Source organism: Lolium rigidum, chromosome 3 (assembly GCF_022539505.1).
Source record: "Lolium rigidum isolate FL_2022 chromosome 3, APGP_CSIRO_Lrig_0.1, whole genome shotgun sequence".
Taxonomy (NCBI): Eukaryota; Viridiplantae; Streptophyta; class Magnoliopsida; order Poales; family Poaceae; genus Lolium; species Lolium rigidum.
In genome coordinates this window covers 5,163,397-5,180,784 of record NC_061510.1, presented here as the reverse complement: position 1 = coordinate 5,180,784, position 17,388 = coordinate 5,163,397, and the positions used below count along the sequence as shown (strand labels likewise).

The 17,388-nt window shown below is 41.8% G+C and overlaps 1 protein-coding gene across 1 annotated transcript; it reads right to left on the bottom strand.

The window, feature by feature from the left end:
• Positions 1 to 8,266: 8,266 nt before the first annotated feature.
• On the bottom strand, positions 8,267 to 12,111 carry LOC124694596 (transcription factor GHD7-like). Its single transcript, XM_047227563.1, has 2 exons — positions 11,656 to 12,111; positions 8,267 to 8,718 (listed from the first exon to the last, which is right to left on the bottom strand). Exons 1-2 carry the CDS (start codon positions 11,995 to 11,997, stop codon positions 8,392 to 8,394), a joined length of 669 nt encoding a protein of 222 aa, XP_047083519.1. The 5' UTR covers positions 11,998 to 12,111; the 3' UTR covers positions 8,267 to 8,391.
• Positions 12,112 to 17,388: the final 5,277 nt, after the last annotated feature.

The following is a 17,388-nucleotide window of genomic DNA, read 5'->3' as shown; positions in this document are numbered from 1 at the left end:
AGAGCGATTCTTTGTTTTTACGCTGTTTTTGGTTTCAGAAATCCTACGTAAGAAATATTCTCGGAATTGGAGCCGAAATCAACGCCCGAGGGTCCTATTTTTCCACGAAGCTTCCAGAAGACCGAAGAGGATACGAAGTGGGGCCACGAGGCGGCCGACACAAGGGCGGCGCGGCCGAGGCCCTGGCCGCGCGGCCTATGCGTGTGGGCCCTCGTGGCGCCTCTCTGACCTGCCCTTCCGCCTACTTAAAGCCTCACGTCATGAAACCCCCGGTGCTAGAAAGCCACGATACGGAAAACCTTCCGGAGACGCCGCCGCCGCCAATCCCATCTCGGGGGATTCGGGAGATCGCCTCCGGCACCATGCCGGAGAGGAATCATCTCCGGAGGTCTCTTCATCGCCATGATCGCCTCCGGATCGATGTGTGAGTAGTTCACCCCTGGACTATGGGTCCATAAGCGGTAGCTAGATGGTTGTCTTCTCCTCATTGTGCTATCATGTTAGATCTTGTGAGCTGCCTATCATGATCAAGATCATCTATTTGTAATCCTACATGTTGTGTTTGTTGGGATCCGATGAATATTGAATACTATGTCAAGTTGATTATCAATCTATCATATATGTTATTTATGTTCTTGCATGCTCTCCGTTGCTAGTAGAGGCTCATGGCCAAGTTGATACTTGTGACTCCAAGAGGAGTATTTATGCTCGATAGTGGGTTCATGCCTCCATTAAATGCAGGACGGTGATGAGAAAGTTCTAAGGTTGTGGATGTCTTTGTTGCCACTAGGGATAAAACATCGATGCTTTGTCTAAGGATATTTGTGTTGATTACATTACGCACCATACTTAATGCAATTGTACATTGTTTTACAACTTAATGCTTGGAAGGGTTCGGATGATAACCTGAAGGTGGACTTTTAGGCATAGATGCATCTTTGGATAGCGGTCTATGTACTTTGTCGTAATGCCATGATTAAATCTCATAGTACTCATCATGATATATGTATGTGCATTGTTATGCCTTCTTTATTTGTCAATTGCCCAAGCGCAATTTGTTCACCCAACATCTTGCTTATCTTATGGGAGGAGACACCACTAGTGAGCTGTGGACCCCGGTCCTATTCTTTACATCTGAAATACAATCTGCTTTGCAATTGTTCTATGCGTTCTTCGCAAACAATCATCATCATCCACTATACATCTAATCCTTTGTTTACGGCAAGCGGTGATGTGAGCATTTACAAAGAAACCTTCATCGAAACTGCTTGTCAACACCTTCTGCTCCTCGTTGGGATCGACATTCTTACTTATCGAAGATACTACGATACACCCCCTATACTTGTGGGTCATCAGTCTCCTTGTTGTTCAAACACCTTAACCAGAAAATATCTAGACTCTAGAGAAACTAATCATGCAAACCAAATTTTAACAAGCTCTATGTAGTTCTTCATTAATGGGTGCAAAGTACATGATGCAAGAGCTTAAACATGATCTATATGAGCACAACAATTGCCAAGTATCAATTTATTCAAGACATTATACCAATTACCACATGCAACATTTTCTGTTTCCAACCATATAACAATGAACGAAGTAGTTCAACCTTCGCCATGAACATTAAGAGTAAAGCTAAGAACACATGTGTTCATATGCAACAGCGGAGCGTGTCTCTCTCCCACACAAGCATTTGTTCAGAGAATGAAAATAACAAAACGAAAATAAAAGCACACAGACGCTCCAAGTAAAGTACATAAGATGTGACGGAATAAAAATATAGTTTCACTAGAGGTGACCTGATAAGTTTTCGATGAAGAAGGGGATGCCTTGGGCATCCCCAAGCTTAGATGCTTGAGTCATCTTGAAATATACAGGGATGAACCACGGGGGTATCCCCAAGCTTTGACTTTTCACTCTTCTTGATCATATTGTATCATCCTCCTCTCTTGACCCTTGAAAACTTCCTCCACACCAAACTCAAAACAAACTCATTAGAGGGTTAGTGCATAATCAAAAATTCACATATTCAGAGGTGACACAATCATTTTTAACACTTCTGGACATTTCTCAAAGCTACTGGAAGTTAATGAAACAAAGAAATCCATCCAACACAGCAAAAGAGGCAATGCGAAATAAAAGGCAGAATCTGTCAAAACAGTAACGATCCGTAAAGACGAATTTTAAAGAGGCACCAGACTTGCTCGGATGAAAATGCCCAAATTGAATGAAAGTTGCGTACATATCCGAGGATCACGCACGTAAATTGGCAGTTTTTGCTGAGTTACCTACGAGAGAACATTGCCCAAATTCGTGACGAGCAAGAAATCTGTTTCTGCGCAGTAATCCAAATCTAGTATTGACTTTACTATCAAAGACTTTACTTGGCACAACAATGCAATAAAATAAAGATAAGGAGATATTGCTAGAGTAGTAACAACTTCCAAGACACAAATATAAAACAAAGTTGCTGTAGTAAAATAAAAACATGGGTTATCTCCCAAGAAGTAATTTCTTTATAGCCATTAAGATGGGATCAGCAGTTTTAATGATGCACTCGCAAGAAATAAAAGTTGAAGCAAAAGAGAGCATCAAGAAGCAAATTCAAACAAATTTAAGCCTAACCCACTTCCTATGAAAAGGAATCTTGTAAATAAACAAATTCATGAAGCGTAATGCAACAAGCATAGAAAGATAAAACAAGTGCAGCTTCAAGATTTTCAGCAAAAAGAGAGGTGTTTTAGTAACATGAAAATTTCTACAACCATATTTTCCTCTCTCATAATAATATCCAGTAGCATCATGAACAAACTCAACAATATAACTATCAAATGAAACATTCTTATCATGAGTCTCATGCATAAACTTATTACTACTCCCAACATAAGCATAGTCATTCTTATTAATTGTAGTGGGAGCAAATTCAACAAAGTAGCTATCATCAAATATAGGAGGCATATTGTAATCATAATTAAATTTATCCTCCATAGTAGGCGGAACCAAAAGACCACTATCATTATAATCATCATAAATAGGAGGCAAAGTATCATCAAAGAAAATTTTCTCCTCAATGCTTGGGGGACTAAAAATATCATGCTCATCAAAACCAGCTTCCCCAAGCTTAGAACTTTCTATATCATTATCAACAGTGGTGTTCAAAGCGTTCATACTAATATTAGTACCAGCATGCAAATAAGATTACATAGGTTTTTTAATTTTCGCATCAAACAATCCATGTCTTAACTCAGGAAATAGAACAAAAAGCTCATTGTTGTCCATTATGCCTTACTAGTGAAATAAAAACAAGAAACAAAAAGATGCAATTGCAGGATCTAAAGGAAATAGCTTCGAGCACACACACAACGGCAACAGAAAAGTACTTAGTTACCTGGGATCGGAGTATGAGTGCCTTTTACCTTTCCTCCCCGGCAACGGCGCCAGAAAAGTGCTTGATGTCTACGGGTGCTTCTATTCTTGTAGACAGTGTTGGGCCTCCAAGAGCAGAGGTTTGTAGAACAGCAGCAAGTTTCCCTTAAGTGGATCACCCAAGGTTTATCGAACTCAGGGAGGAAGAGGACAAAGATATCCCTCTCAAGCAACCCTGCAATCACGATACAAGAAGTCTCTTGTGTCCCCAACACACCTAATACACTTGTCAGATGTATAGGTGCACTAGTTCGGCGAAGAGATAGTAAAATACAGGTGGTATAGATGTATATGAGTGGTAATAGCAATCTGAATAAAATATGGCAGCGAGTAAACATGCAACAAAATAGTAAACAAACGGAGTTTCAATGCTTAGAAGCAAGGCCTAGGGATCATACTTTCACTAGTGGACACTCTCAACATTGATCACATAATAAAACCACTCTACACTCTCTTGTTGGATGATGAACACCACTAATTGCGTAGGGCTACAAGAGCACCTCAATGCCGGAGTTAACAAGCTCCACAACATTCGATGTTCATATTTAAATAACCTTAGAGTGCATGATAGATCATTGCAATTACACCAAGTACTAACATAGCATGCACACTGTCACCGTTACACCATGGAGGAGGAATAGAGTACTTTAATAACATCACTAGAGTAACACATAGATGAATAGTGATACCAAACTCATATGAATCTCAATCATGTAAGGCAGCTCATGAGATCATTGTATTGAAGTACATAGGAGAGAGATCAACCATATAGCTACCGGTACAACCCTTAGCCTCGATGGAGAACTACTCCCTCCTCATGGGAGACAGCAGCGTTGATGAAGATGGCGGTGGTGTTGATGGAGATGCCTTCCGGGGGCACTTCCCCGTCCCGGCGGCGTGCCGGAACAGAGACTCCTGTCCCCCAGATCTTGGCTTCGCGATGGCGGCGGCTCTGGAAGGTTTCTCGTACCGTGGCTTTTCCGTATCGAAGTTTTAGGTCGGGGACCTTTAAATAGGCGAAGAGGCGGAGTCGGAGGGCTGACGAGGCGGTGACACAATAGGGGGCGCGGCCCAGGCCCTGGCCGCGCCACCCTGTCATCTGGTGGCCCTGTGGCCCTCCTCTGCTGGCTCTCGGGTGTTCTGGAAGCTTCGTGGAAAAATAGGATGCTGGGCATTGATTTCGTCCAATTCCGAGAATATTTCTTACTAGGATTTCTGAAACCAAAAACAGCAGAAAACAGGAACTGGCCCTTGGGCATCTCGTCAATAGGTTAGTTTCGGAAAGCGCATAATAATGACATAAAGTGTGTATAAAACATGTGAGTATCATCATAAAACTAGCATGGAACATAAGAAATTATAGATACGTTTGGGACGTATCAATAATCCATGGAAATCCAAGCTAACTAGGACAAGGTGCGGGCACTATTAGTATTCGATGCATGAGGCTTGCAACTTATAGGAGGTTTTATGCATAACACAAATGAATTATTACTACCGTTGACAAAATTGTTTCCATGTTTTCAAAATAAAAAGCTCTAGCACATGAGTAATCCCTGCTTCCCTCTGCGAAGGGCCTTTCTTTTACTTTATGTTGAGTCGAGTTTACCTACTTCTTTCCATCTTAGAAGCAAACACTTGTGTCAACTGTGTGCATTGATTCTTACATACTTTCTTATTTGCACTCATCATATTACTTTGTGTTGACAATTATCCATGAGATATACATGTTGAAAGTTCAAAGCAACTACTGAAAATTAAATCTTCCTCTGTGTTGCTTCAAAACCTTCTATTAAGAATCTATTGCTTTATGAGTTAACTCTTATGTAAGACTTGTTGATGCTTGTCTTGAAAGTACTATTCATTAAAAGTCTTTGCTATATGATTCAGTTGTTTAGTCATTATCTATTTGTTAACAAACTATAGACCATTGCTTTGAATCACTTCATTCATCTCATATGCTTTACAATAGTATTGATCAAGATTATGATAGTAGCATGTCACTTCAGAAATTATTCTTGTTATCGTTTACCTACTCGAGGCCGAGTAGGAACTAAGCTTGGGGATGCTTGATACGTCTCCAACGTATCTATAATTTCTTATGTTCCATGCTAGTTTTATGACAATACCTACATGTTTTATTCATACTTTATATCATTTTTATGCATTTTCCGGGACTAACCTATTAACAAGATGCCGAAGCGCCAGTTCTGTTTTCTGTTGTTTTTGGTTTCAGAAATCTTACACATGAAATATTCTCGGAATTGGACGAAACAAAAGCCAAACCTCCTATTTTTCCGAGGGACACACGGAGCCGGAAGGGCAAGCCAGGGGGAGGCCCAGGGCCTCCACACCATAGGCTGGCGCGGCCAGGAGGGGGGGCGCGCCGCCATATGGGGTGGGCCCCTCGGGCACCCCCTCGTGCCGCCCTTTCGCCTATATATTCCTCACGTCGCGAAAACCCTAAAACATCAAGTCATATTTCACGAAGAGTTTCGTAGCCGCCGCCATCGCGAAGACAAGTTTCGGGGGACAGAAGTCTCTGTTCCGGCACGCCGCCGGGACGGGGGATTGCCCCCGGAGTCATCTCCATCGACACCACCGCCATCTTCATCGCTGTTGCTGTCTCCCATGATGAGGAGGGAGTAGTTCTCCCCCGAGGCTAAGGGCTCTACCGGTAGCTATGTGGTTCATCTCTCTCTTCCAAGGTGTGATCTTTATGTGATCATGAGCTTTGTATCACTATTAATCTATGTGCTACTCTAGTGATGTTATTAAAGTAGTCTATTCCTCCTCCATGATGTAAAGAGGACAGTGTGTGCATCATGTAGTACTTGGCGTAGGCTATGATTGTAATCTCTTGTGGATTATGAAGTTAATTATTACTATGATAGTATTGATGTGATCTATTCCCCCTTTCATAGCTATTGTTGACAGTGTGTATGCTATGTTAGTACTCGGTCTAAATTGCAACGGTATTATCTTGGATTATGATTTGATGAGGATATCCCTATGAGTGGTATTTGTCAAGTACTTGATGAACTTTGAGTGGAGCTTTCGTAGCCACTACGTGATGATTAGTGATTCCAATAGGAGAGTAATTCAGAGTAGCACAAGTGAAGAGAAGTTATCTAATTATCCAATTATGTGATCATTGTTGAGAGTGTCCACAAGTGAAAGTATGATCCCTAGGCCTTGTTTCTAAGCATTGAAACACCGTTTCCAACAAGTTCTGCTACATGTTTGCTTGCTGCCATTTTTATTTCAGATTGCAATTACTACTTATAATCATCCATATTACTTGTATTTCACTATCTCTTCGCCGAACTAGTGCACCTATACATCTGACAAGTGTATTAGGTGTGTTGGGGACACAAGAGACTTCTTGTATCTTAATTGCAGGGTTGCTTGAGAGGGATATCTTTGACCTCTACCTCCCCGAGTTCGATAAACCTTGGGTGATTCACTTAAGGGAAACTTGCTGCTGTTCTACAAACCTCTGCTCTTGGAGGCCCAACACTGTCTACAGGAATAGAAGCGTGCGTAGACATCAATCCTCACAAGTCAATGTAAAACAGAACCTCACATATCATGCATATATTATAAAATATCATATCAAATATATCAAAGTTCATAGATACATTTTACATGTATCAGCAGGACAAACACCCTTGGTATATCAAGGCCTTTTAAAGTTTATCATCTTGTTTAATTTATTACTATCCATGGTTATATTTTTTTCCAAATAACTTACTTGATTAGGATTGTTTATCGAAACCAATTTATTTTTATTTAAGTCTGGATGGTAACAAACCCCTTCCTTTATATTTTTATGTCTCAGAACCTGCCTAACTTGAAACAAATTATATTCGAAGACAAAGAGTACTACACCGTAAGGAGCTGAGAAGAATCTTACTGAGACTAGGAGCCTCCTCGGCGTGTCTTAACCCCTAAAGCACGTTGAGTGGGGTTGCATACCCTCGAGCACCATTTGCGTCCGCCGGGGATCCATCTTGACCTTAAAACCACAATATTTACACATTCCGAATTTTTCTTGTGATCAGAGTTGTGATGCTACATAGAACACAAAACATATAAGAAGTAGTCCTCGGTGGGGCAAAATTGAGGGGAAGCACAACATAAATCGCCATCGGACATATTTTCATCGTCTCCACCAATTCCTCTGTTGTCTTCATGATTAGTAGTAAGGAGTCCACCCAGGACTATTGGTTTATGGAAGCAACTTGATTGAATATCCCTATGTGATTTCATGGATATATTACCATATAATCTCCCCTACACACGATTATGGACATTGTTATGTTTTATTGATGGAAAATGCAATCTATTATCATATTTGTGTTTGATGGATTTACAGACGCATATTGTTACTCCGTTCTTGATGAGTTGATCTATCTAAAAAATGGGACATTAATGAGAATAGTTTTCATTCAATGGAGTGAATCTTGTTATCTGTTAAGCTAAGTGATAGAAATAGCTAAAGCAGTTTCCCGTTAGATGTTTTTGATAACATGTAAATTTATTTCACCTCATAATGGACTGGTGGTTCGATGACTAGGAGAGTTTTTATGTGGCCACTTAGGATTTAACCTAGGTTTGACACTTTGTGGTACTTTTAAGAAGGGATATTCTTGCAATGAGAGGCAAAGTTCCCTCGAACGATTGTGTGCATGTGCGCATCCATGTCGTATTCGGTTTTTTTTAAAACTCATAATATGGGTGAAGAAAGTAACCTTACCGTAAAAACAAAACATTAAGCAAGCAATACAATTCCAGGTAAAAAATCATGAAAAAATTACTACTGAATTTTATTACAATATATATCACATTAATTCAGTAGCAACCTCTCAAAATCATGAACACATCTCTAAGGGCATCTTGTCCCTTTTACTTGGGTGAACAACTATCCATTGGAGGATTCACTAGAAATATACATATGAGATTGTTTTACCTGGTTTGGGGGAACCACCCGAGGCCGAGTTTAGTAGGATCATATGCCGATGGTGGTGGAGATGATGGCACGTTGGCTTCTTCGTGTACCTTGGCAAAACGGCCCTTGATCCGTGGCCTCAACTCGGCATAAGCTCTTCTGGACTCATAATGTATCTGCTTCTCGTAGCGCCGCCTCTTCCTCTTCTCCCTGTACCTCATCACCTTCGCTTCTCTCTCGTGCATTGCATGATGATGCGCCGCCACCATCATCATCGCTCCATCGATAGCCACTATGGCCTGCTTGTTCACGGTGGCAGTGAGTGTGTCCCCGCAAAATGGCATCTGAACATCAATAGTAGAATAGCCATATTAGCAATTATGTGTAGTGAATCATTATTGTTCATGAAGGCAGTCCAAAACCAAGAGTTTTGATCTGGTTCATGAACTAAAAGTTAGCATTGGGTCCCTTTCCCAGGGTCAGCAACCAAAACCGATTGAGGTGACAACTTTTCAACTAGCTAGCTATATATAACAGCATTCATGTTCTGTGATAGTGTCATTAATACAGTGATGAACATGATTATATATACTGTATAAAGCCTGATTGACTAAATTAACTGGGTTGGACGCAGTACCAGCTTATTTGTTTTCTATTCATTCGTGGCCTGAGCTTAATCGTTCCCATCAAAAAAGTAGGTAGGACTTCAGGAGTTGATGCAAGAACCTTGCTGGCCTGAGCTTATTAGTTTACATAGCAAATTGATATTGATGATCAGTTGTGAGAGGAAACAACTCAAGATGAAATTGAAGGCGAACAATAGTTGACCACATGAAATGAGAGGATGCATATCCATTACATTTATATGTATTCCATTTGACGAATTTTGGCAAGGAATTACCTTCACGATGTAGTTTCCCGATGGATACATGTAAAGGTGGAAATCCCTGGTCATAAAAATGGATTTGTTGTTTTCATTTTTCAGAACTTAACTAGCAAGGTGGCCCTCGCAAATGCGAGGGAACTATCTTTAGTTTGTCAAAATTACTTGATGACTTTTTAGTGCAATTTTAGTTAATTGTTCTGAACACGTTATCATATATAATGGGCAGTTAATCTAAGAAATTAGAAATTGGTAGGTAATAATTTATTTTTTGTAACATTTGAATTTCTAAGGGCTTAATATTCAAATTTACAACTACCATACTTACAATATTCTTATGTAAAAATGAAGATAGAGTCATCTAAAAAGATTCGATCTTTGCGGTTCTTTCAACTTCTATTAGACACCTTGAGAGTGAATTTATGCATTGGTCAATTTATATTAACCAAACAACCAACAAAATTTGAACTCATAAATCACATATTTGACTTCGAGCTTTGATTTTGCAATACTCGTATGAAAATATAGTTAAACACTTTGGCAAGGAATGCACGGTTGAACATGTGTATCCGTCTTTTTTGGAAGGTTTGAATGGTGTGTCTATTATCAGGAATTAATGTGCTGCTTGTTTAGGATATCCACCGCATAATACTTGATGTTTTTTTCTAACAAATGATTGGATTGAAACCTCTTATTTCTCCTCGTTGATGAAAAAACATATTTCTACGCGAGAGGGGAAAGATTAGTGTCGACGGGTGGCAACCTGGTCGCCGCATGCCGATCTGTATGCAAAACGGTTGTCAACCGAACACGCTATGCCACTGGACATTGGTGGTGATGAGCGGTAGCATAGTCACCACCCGCCGATCTATATGCAAGATGGTGTTTGGCTGGACATGCAAGGGCAAGGTTACCTAGCGACCAGAGTAGCAGGTGGATATATGCATGGACGGGTAGCTAATTGTGCCCTTGGAAAGCCAGATAGATCGGGTATGATGTTTCAATACCAAGCTAGCGGACTACTCCAATCAAATCACCATGCCAACATGTTGATGGAGTATTTGATCTGTGGTGCCGGTTTACCCATATCATGCTAACAACGATCAACTTAACCTGTGAGATTGGCTAACAAAGAACACCCACGGCGCTCTGTGCTAGGAGGCCGGACAAATGGATTGGTTTATTTTGCTAACCGTGAGTGGATATAATGTCCGCACCAGGTTACATTGATATTTTTCTTCTTCTTTGACACGTTAATGTCCGGCTATACATATGCACACATTATGGTTATTAAAATGACGTAATTGCTCGCTAAATCCTAACCACAAATTACAGATCAAACCACTGAAATAATTTTAATGATTTGGTTTAGGTATAATTATGAGAAAAATCGGTTGTACCTCTTTGTAAGCTGATAGCTTGAAAAAATATTTATCTTAACGTTAAACTTAAGAAAAATAACATTTAAATTGGTCTAGTGCATGAATTGCAATTAAACTTAACGTTATTTTCTTTGAAATAGAAAAGTGCTACGTGAAAAAAATAGACCTAGAATCTAATAGAAGTAATCACGTGCGTGTAGAGTAATTCTTGTGGACTCCTTTTGGATGAGACAATGTACGTGTCAAACATGACATACTATGTAGATCCAAAATATATACTGGTACATGTTACGTAAACTCTTTTAATCTTAACTACTATTAAAATTATAAATCTAACGGTTAAAATAATTTTGATGATGTGGATTAACGTAGTGTCTCTATTTTAGACCCTCGTATTGTGCTTTTAGTATATAATAGATTATTACGATTAAGCACGTCCTGTACTGGCTAGCTTTTACAAGTCTTTTTCTTAGCTACAACCAAAGGTGCAAATCGAGTTAACTGTTTTGCTTTTCCTGCCATTTGAGATATATATATTGCACAGTTCAAAGATTTAGCATGACTGACTGATTTCAACCCCATATAATTATGCATCAGCTGTTACCCGAAACGAACCCTATTCTGTTTTGAAAAAATAAATATGTTCCTGAGGTAATGGTGTACTGGTATATATATATGTGGATCGATCCGTTTGTATTACTTTTTGAGCAAAGAAATTGAAAATTATAAGGAGGACTCTTTGATCAATTGGTTATTGTTGATTGTTTAGGTTTCATTTTCCGGCCGTGGCAGTCCTTCCGAGGAGAATGAGTTACTTGTCTCTCGACCCCCAGTTGTTCCGCACAGAATTAGTTGGTCAGCAGCAATAAATTAGCACACAAGTGACAGATATGTTCAGCTACGAAGGTGATCGAGCACAAGAAGGAATTAATCACAGGTCCGGCCACCCGAGGAATTGATCAACGTAGGACGTACTGAGCTGAGATTCGATATGGAATATATAAGGCAGCACTCACGATGGTGGGTGGTCTCGCCGGTTGTGGCATGTCTCGGCCGGCACCGGCGTCTACCTGGAACGTGATCAGCTCAGCAGCTTCTGCTTGCTGCGCATGCGGCATGTACTGGAGGCCATGGAACGTCGTCGGTGGCCTGGTGTTGCGGTTGTGGTTGTCCGCCGGCGGTTCGGGCCACGTGGTTCCCACGTCGTGGTCGCAGGCGTGGTTGAAGAACTGGTACTCCAGCGGCGGCAGCGGCTCGTGACGCTGAACGGGGAACACGCTGATGTTGTGGTGGTAGTGCAGGCAGTTGCCCACGACACCGCCGCACACGCCGCATGAAATGGATATGGACATGGACATGGACTCAAGGTCAAGGGTAGTAGGGTACGATCGTTTGCTCTGGTGCAGTGAGTTGTGTGGAGGAGACTAGATGGGAGAAGGGAGCGGAGCAGCAACTGCGTAAGACTATGCTAGTGCTAGGAGGCGGTGTGTGTCTCCTGCTGCCCCTGCATTCCGATCATATAGCTAACAAGTAAAAGATTCGACTGAAGGATTCATTAGTAAAAGGGGGTATGAAGATTAATGGGCAGAGATGAATAGATATGCGCGATCACTCCATAGATTTCGTTCAATTCTTTCTTTGCGTACGTGGATGATCGAATCCCACATGATCTTATGCGCTGCCTGCATATGCTAGTCCACACAAAGGACGCAACTAGATATTTGTAGCTTTTTGTGTCACTCTCAGGGAATGATCCAAGAAAAGAGAACAAAGGGCCGGGCCAGGAAATAAATGGAAACCAAGAGAATTCTATTTCAGCAAAAGTACCTAGTCATCAAGGTCCCCGTCTCCCGTTGGAGAAGTCACCTTTGAACCGGTCCACACCATGTCGGTAAAACCTCCACCAACCCAATTAGAAGGAGCGTTCCATGGATAAAAATGTCGGCAACGACTATGATTTGCATGGACCGACACCTCTACGAGAAAAACTTTCTTTGCCGTGCAAATAGTTGCACGGCAAAGGGCCTTATATGCACGGCAAAGGCTTTGCCGTGCGTTGCCGCACGGCAAAGACCGCACGGTAAAGCAATCGACGGCAAAGGCTTCTTTGCCGTGCGTCTCGCCAATGTTGCACGGCGGGCAAAGGTTGCTTCTTTGCCGTGTGCTAAATATGGTTTATCTAAAAAAAAGCTCCAAACTGGGATTCGAACCTAGGACGCAGAGTAGAGAAAGCATGCAACCTTGCCACTGAGCTAAGCGTTCGTTTGTTGATAACTATACCACGCCACACCTTTTGAGCTGAGAAGAAATCCAGTTTTTACATCTTTGCCGTGCGCTTACACTAGGCAAAGGCTTGCTTTGCCGTGTGTTTGTTAAAAACACTAGGCAAAAACTTGCTTTGCCGTGCGTTTGTTAAAAACACTAGGCAAAGGCGTGCACGGCGATGCCTTTTGTGCTTTGCCGTGTGCCAGCGTCTTTGCCGTGTAGCCTATCTTTGCTGTGCGCTATGTTGGTCCTTTGCCGTGCAACTTTCTTTGCCGTGCGCTCTCTTCCGTCGTTGCCGTGAATCAAATCTTTGCCGTGCGCTCGTGTCTGTGTTTGCCGTGGCCAAAATTTTTGCCGTGCGTTTTTCTACGTGCACACGGCAAAGAAATCTTTGCCGTATGGAAACACACGGCAAAGATGCAATGCACGAACTGCAGTTTTTCCCTAGTATGCATGGTCTCTAGCTAGCTATTTGCAAAGAGAGTAATACAGTGCATCATCAATTCTGGACTGTTTAACTTGAACCCTATAGCTCCTTGCTGGATAGTGCTTTTACATGTTTCTGTTTTCAAATAAATAGAAACAATCATAGATGTCTAATGCAATGGAATGGTAGCTTGTGGAAATAAATTAAAAAATACAATTATTTCCATCTTGTGTAAAATTGACAACATATAAACTATATTCATATTATCTATTTGTACACCACATGAATGGTCAAAGTTTAATTTGGATACCATTTGCATACATTTATGGATTTTGAAATGATTCTGAAGTTTCAGAGATACAAAACCACCCTACAATCCAAAAGCCAAGGTTTTTGCAAGGTGGTTTTGTTTTCTAAGATAGAAATTCATGTTGTGCGGAAAAGCTTTATAAAATGATAAGTTGGCACATAACCATTATTATTGGATTATATGATGATGCAGATCAAGAAGGTGCAATAACATAGATGAATATATACAGCGGGGAATGCATCGATCAGTCGAGGAATGCACACCGACTGGCCGGAATCCGCCGTCTTTTTGTCTTTCCTAAAGGGAAGCAAAACGGTCCACACAGTGTGTTGAGCTCGCCGGAGTACGCGCGTGGGCAGGCACCTTCTGGCCACACCACAACGGAGCACCACCGGCTGTGTGGACGAGATGCAGCTCTACGGCTATTTGTGTTCCAATGTGCCGTCCTGAAATGGAAGCAAAAGCTATTCTACAAAAAGAAAGAAAAGATGAGATGGCATATATTCCCATGGATGGATATATGTGTGGAGCAATAGTTCTCCAAGCATGCGCACCGCACCTAGCTTCGATCCATTCCGGCCGGCAGGTTCATGTGATGCGAACAGCGATAGACATGACAGCAAACCGTCCATAGAGATACATGCATATTCATTTAGCATTGACAAGATCACATAGCGACAACAGCAGCTAGAGACATGCAATACTTAAGTAGGCTTGGCTAATCCTAAACAGGTTGTTATGGTAGTTTGGGATTGAGTTTGAACACGTTTGGTCCAATAGAAATAAGAAATGATGATTCTTCTAGACATAGAATTAAAACTCCTCAAAAATCTACTATACTATGTAACATGCTCAACAAAAAATAGTTCAAAAATGAGTTTGAACCGTAATTACTAATGACAAGGGATTGAGCGTGGATTCACGAAAAATAAATGGTGAATCAAACGAGAAACATGTCATAGAGCCTTCTTGCACAAGGAATCTAACCAAAGACGGGCAGGGAAATAGATCCCTTGAGGTTTCTTGAAGGTTTGGAAGAAGAAGAAGAAGAAGAAGAAGAAACAAAGTTTGAAAAAATATGATCTAGGGTTACCTCTCTCGGGCCTCATATGGTCGAAACAAGCGACACAACCTCTGGTACTAGCACTTGTGCTTGTACTCCATGTCGTCTTCTGGTATGGGACTGTTGGTTTTTGGCGCTCACTCTGATACGATCACTAGTAACACCCATCTTTAAATCTTCTGTTATTGTTCAAGCTCCAGGCTCATGTACATTATGATCAGGGTTACCTCTCTTTTGCGATGTTACATGAAGTCGAGTATGTAACATTTGCCTAAGAGTCACACGAGGGAACTATCTTGAGAAGTAGGATAGTGCATACGGCGGAAAGTGACATACCGTGTGCAGTGCACTATTCTATAAAGGATGGGATAAGAGAGGACTCATCATACTTCACAAATAACCATGGGGTAATCTCTTAATTATGATGGATCAATAGGTGGCTTGCCAAAGGTCATCGTGGTGGTTATTCAAGGATGTATTATGAGATACATATTCCCACATCGAGCCTTTTCCACATACAATGAGAACAAAGATATGAATCATCTAGTTTGTGTTTCTAAGTTAACTAGTACAAGTGCCCGTGCGTTGCCACGGGTCATTAAATTTTATTTGTCAGTGCATATATATAATTCACAACTTATACATCTGAAAATTCGAAAGAGTGATAGTTGATTTGAATATTGTTAATCTAGCATCTTTAAAAAATTAACTTTTTTCAGTTTTGAACAATCTTCAAATTTGAATAGCCTTTTTAGAATTATCGGACAAAATATATCCCGACATGTATTTCATAAACTTTAACCTCCACAAACCAAAGGATACTTAACTCATTACGATAATCTGAATGATGCACTTTTTAAGAAAATTATGATTTCCAGGAAAATCAAATAAAACCAATTATCAAAAAGATATCATAAGATTTATTTTTAAAACAAGAAGGATGCTTAAAATATTTTTATAGTCCTAATGCTAGCTGGACCAAAACAAGTCTAAGAGCATCTCCAGTTGCGTCCCCCAAACCGTCCCGTAAACGGCGCCAGATCGAGCGTTTGGGGGACGTGTTTTGTTCGTGCCGCGTTTGGGGGACGTCGCTCCCTAGTCGCGTCCCCCAAACAAAATTTCGGAAATTTTAAACTTGAGCGAGATTCGATTAAATTCATCCAAACTTGGCATATATTACATAGATTCGAACGAGATTCGACTAAATTTAAACTAAACATAATCTAGAAGTACTTGCGGTGGCCAGAGGCGTCGTAGTATTGGTGGAAGTTGTACATGTCGTCGATGAAGACCTTCTGCTTGACGCGCTCGTAGCCCTGGGCAGTCCTCGGGGTCGTCGCTGCTGGTGATGAGCCGCTGCTGCCGCTCGTACTCCGCCAGAAGCGCCTCCTTCGACGCTTCCTCCGGCTCCTCCTTCACCTTCGGCTTCGGGATGAGGAGGGCGCCGCCGCGCCTCTCTTGCTGCCGCCGCGCCTCGGATTGACGGGCGTCGCCAGCTCCTCCTTCACCACGCGATTGCGGGCGGTGTAGGACGCCGAGCGGTACGACGAGGACGGCGTCGATCGGGCCGGTCCTGAGGAGGAAGAGTTGGAGGAGGACGAGTACGAGTACGTCTTCCTCGGCTACCATTGCACTGCGGGAGACGGTGGCGGTGAGGACGGCGCCTCCAACCTTGGAGCGTCGTTGCGGATGCCGTGGATGACGCTCTGCAAGGTGCGCCCCAGAAAGCCCCAGAACAGGCTCGTCCATGTTCCAGTTGTTTGGCCCGTCGACGAGGCCGGTGGTGCTGCGCATCTCCATGTTGTACTTGGCCTGGAGTAGGTGCCCCACCATACGTCGTTGTTTTTGGCCGCCCTTGGCCCGTTCCTCGGCGTCGAGTTCAGCCCGCCGGGCCCTGATGGCATCCTTCCAGCGCTCCGTGCCCAAGGAATCGAACAAAAGGCGAGCAGGGAAATAGATCCCTTGAGGTTTCTTGAAGGTTTGGAGGAACAAAGTTTGAAAAAATATGATCTAGGGTTACCTCTCTCGGGCCTCATATGGTCGAAACAAGCGACAGAACCTCTGGTACTAGCACTTGTGCTTGTACTCCATGTCGTCTTCTGGTATGGGACTGTTGGTTTTTGGCGCTCACTCTGATACGATCACTAGTAACACCCATCTTTAAATCTTCTGTCATTGTTCAAGCTCCAGGCTCATGTCCATTATGATCAGGGTTACCTCTCTCTTGCGATGTTACATGAGGTCGAGCATGTAACATTTGCCTAAGAGTCACACGAGGGAACTATCTTGAGAAGTAGGATAGTGCATACGGCGGAAAGTGACATACCGTGTGCAGTGCACTATTCTATAAAGGATGGGATAAGAGAGGACTCATCATACTTCACAAATAACCATGGGGTAATCTCTTAATTATGATGGATCAATAGGTGGCTTGCCAAAGGTCATCGTGGTGGTTATTCAAGGATGTATTATGAGATACATATTCCCACATCGAGCCTTTTCCACATACAATGAGAACAAAGATATGAATCATCTAGTTTGTGTTTTTAAGTTAATACTAGTGGTGAAACCAACAACCCCGCAAATATTTTAGCATTATTAAAGTTCAAACTTAATCCTTAATCGTAATTGCACTCTTTTTTCTAGTTATTTACTTTATAAAACCATTCTACAAAACTCTTTCA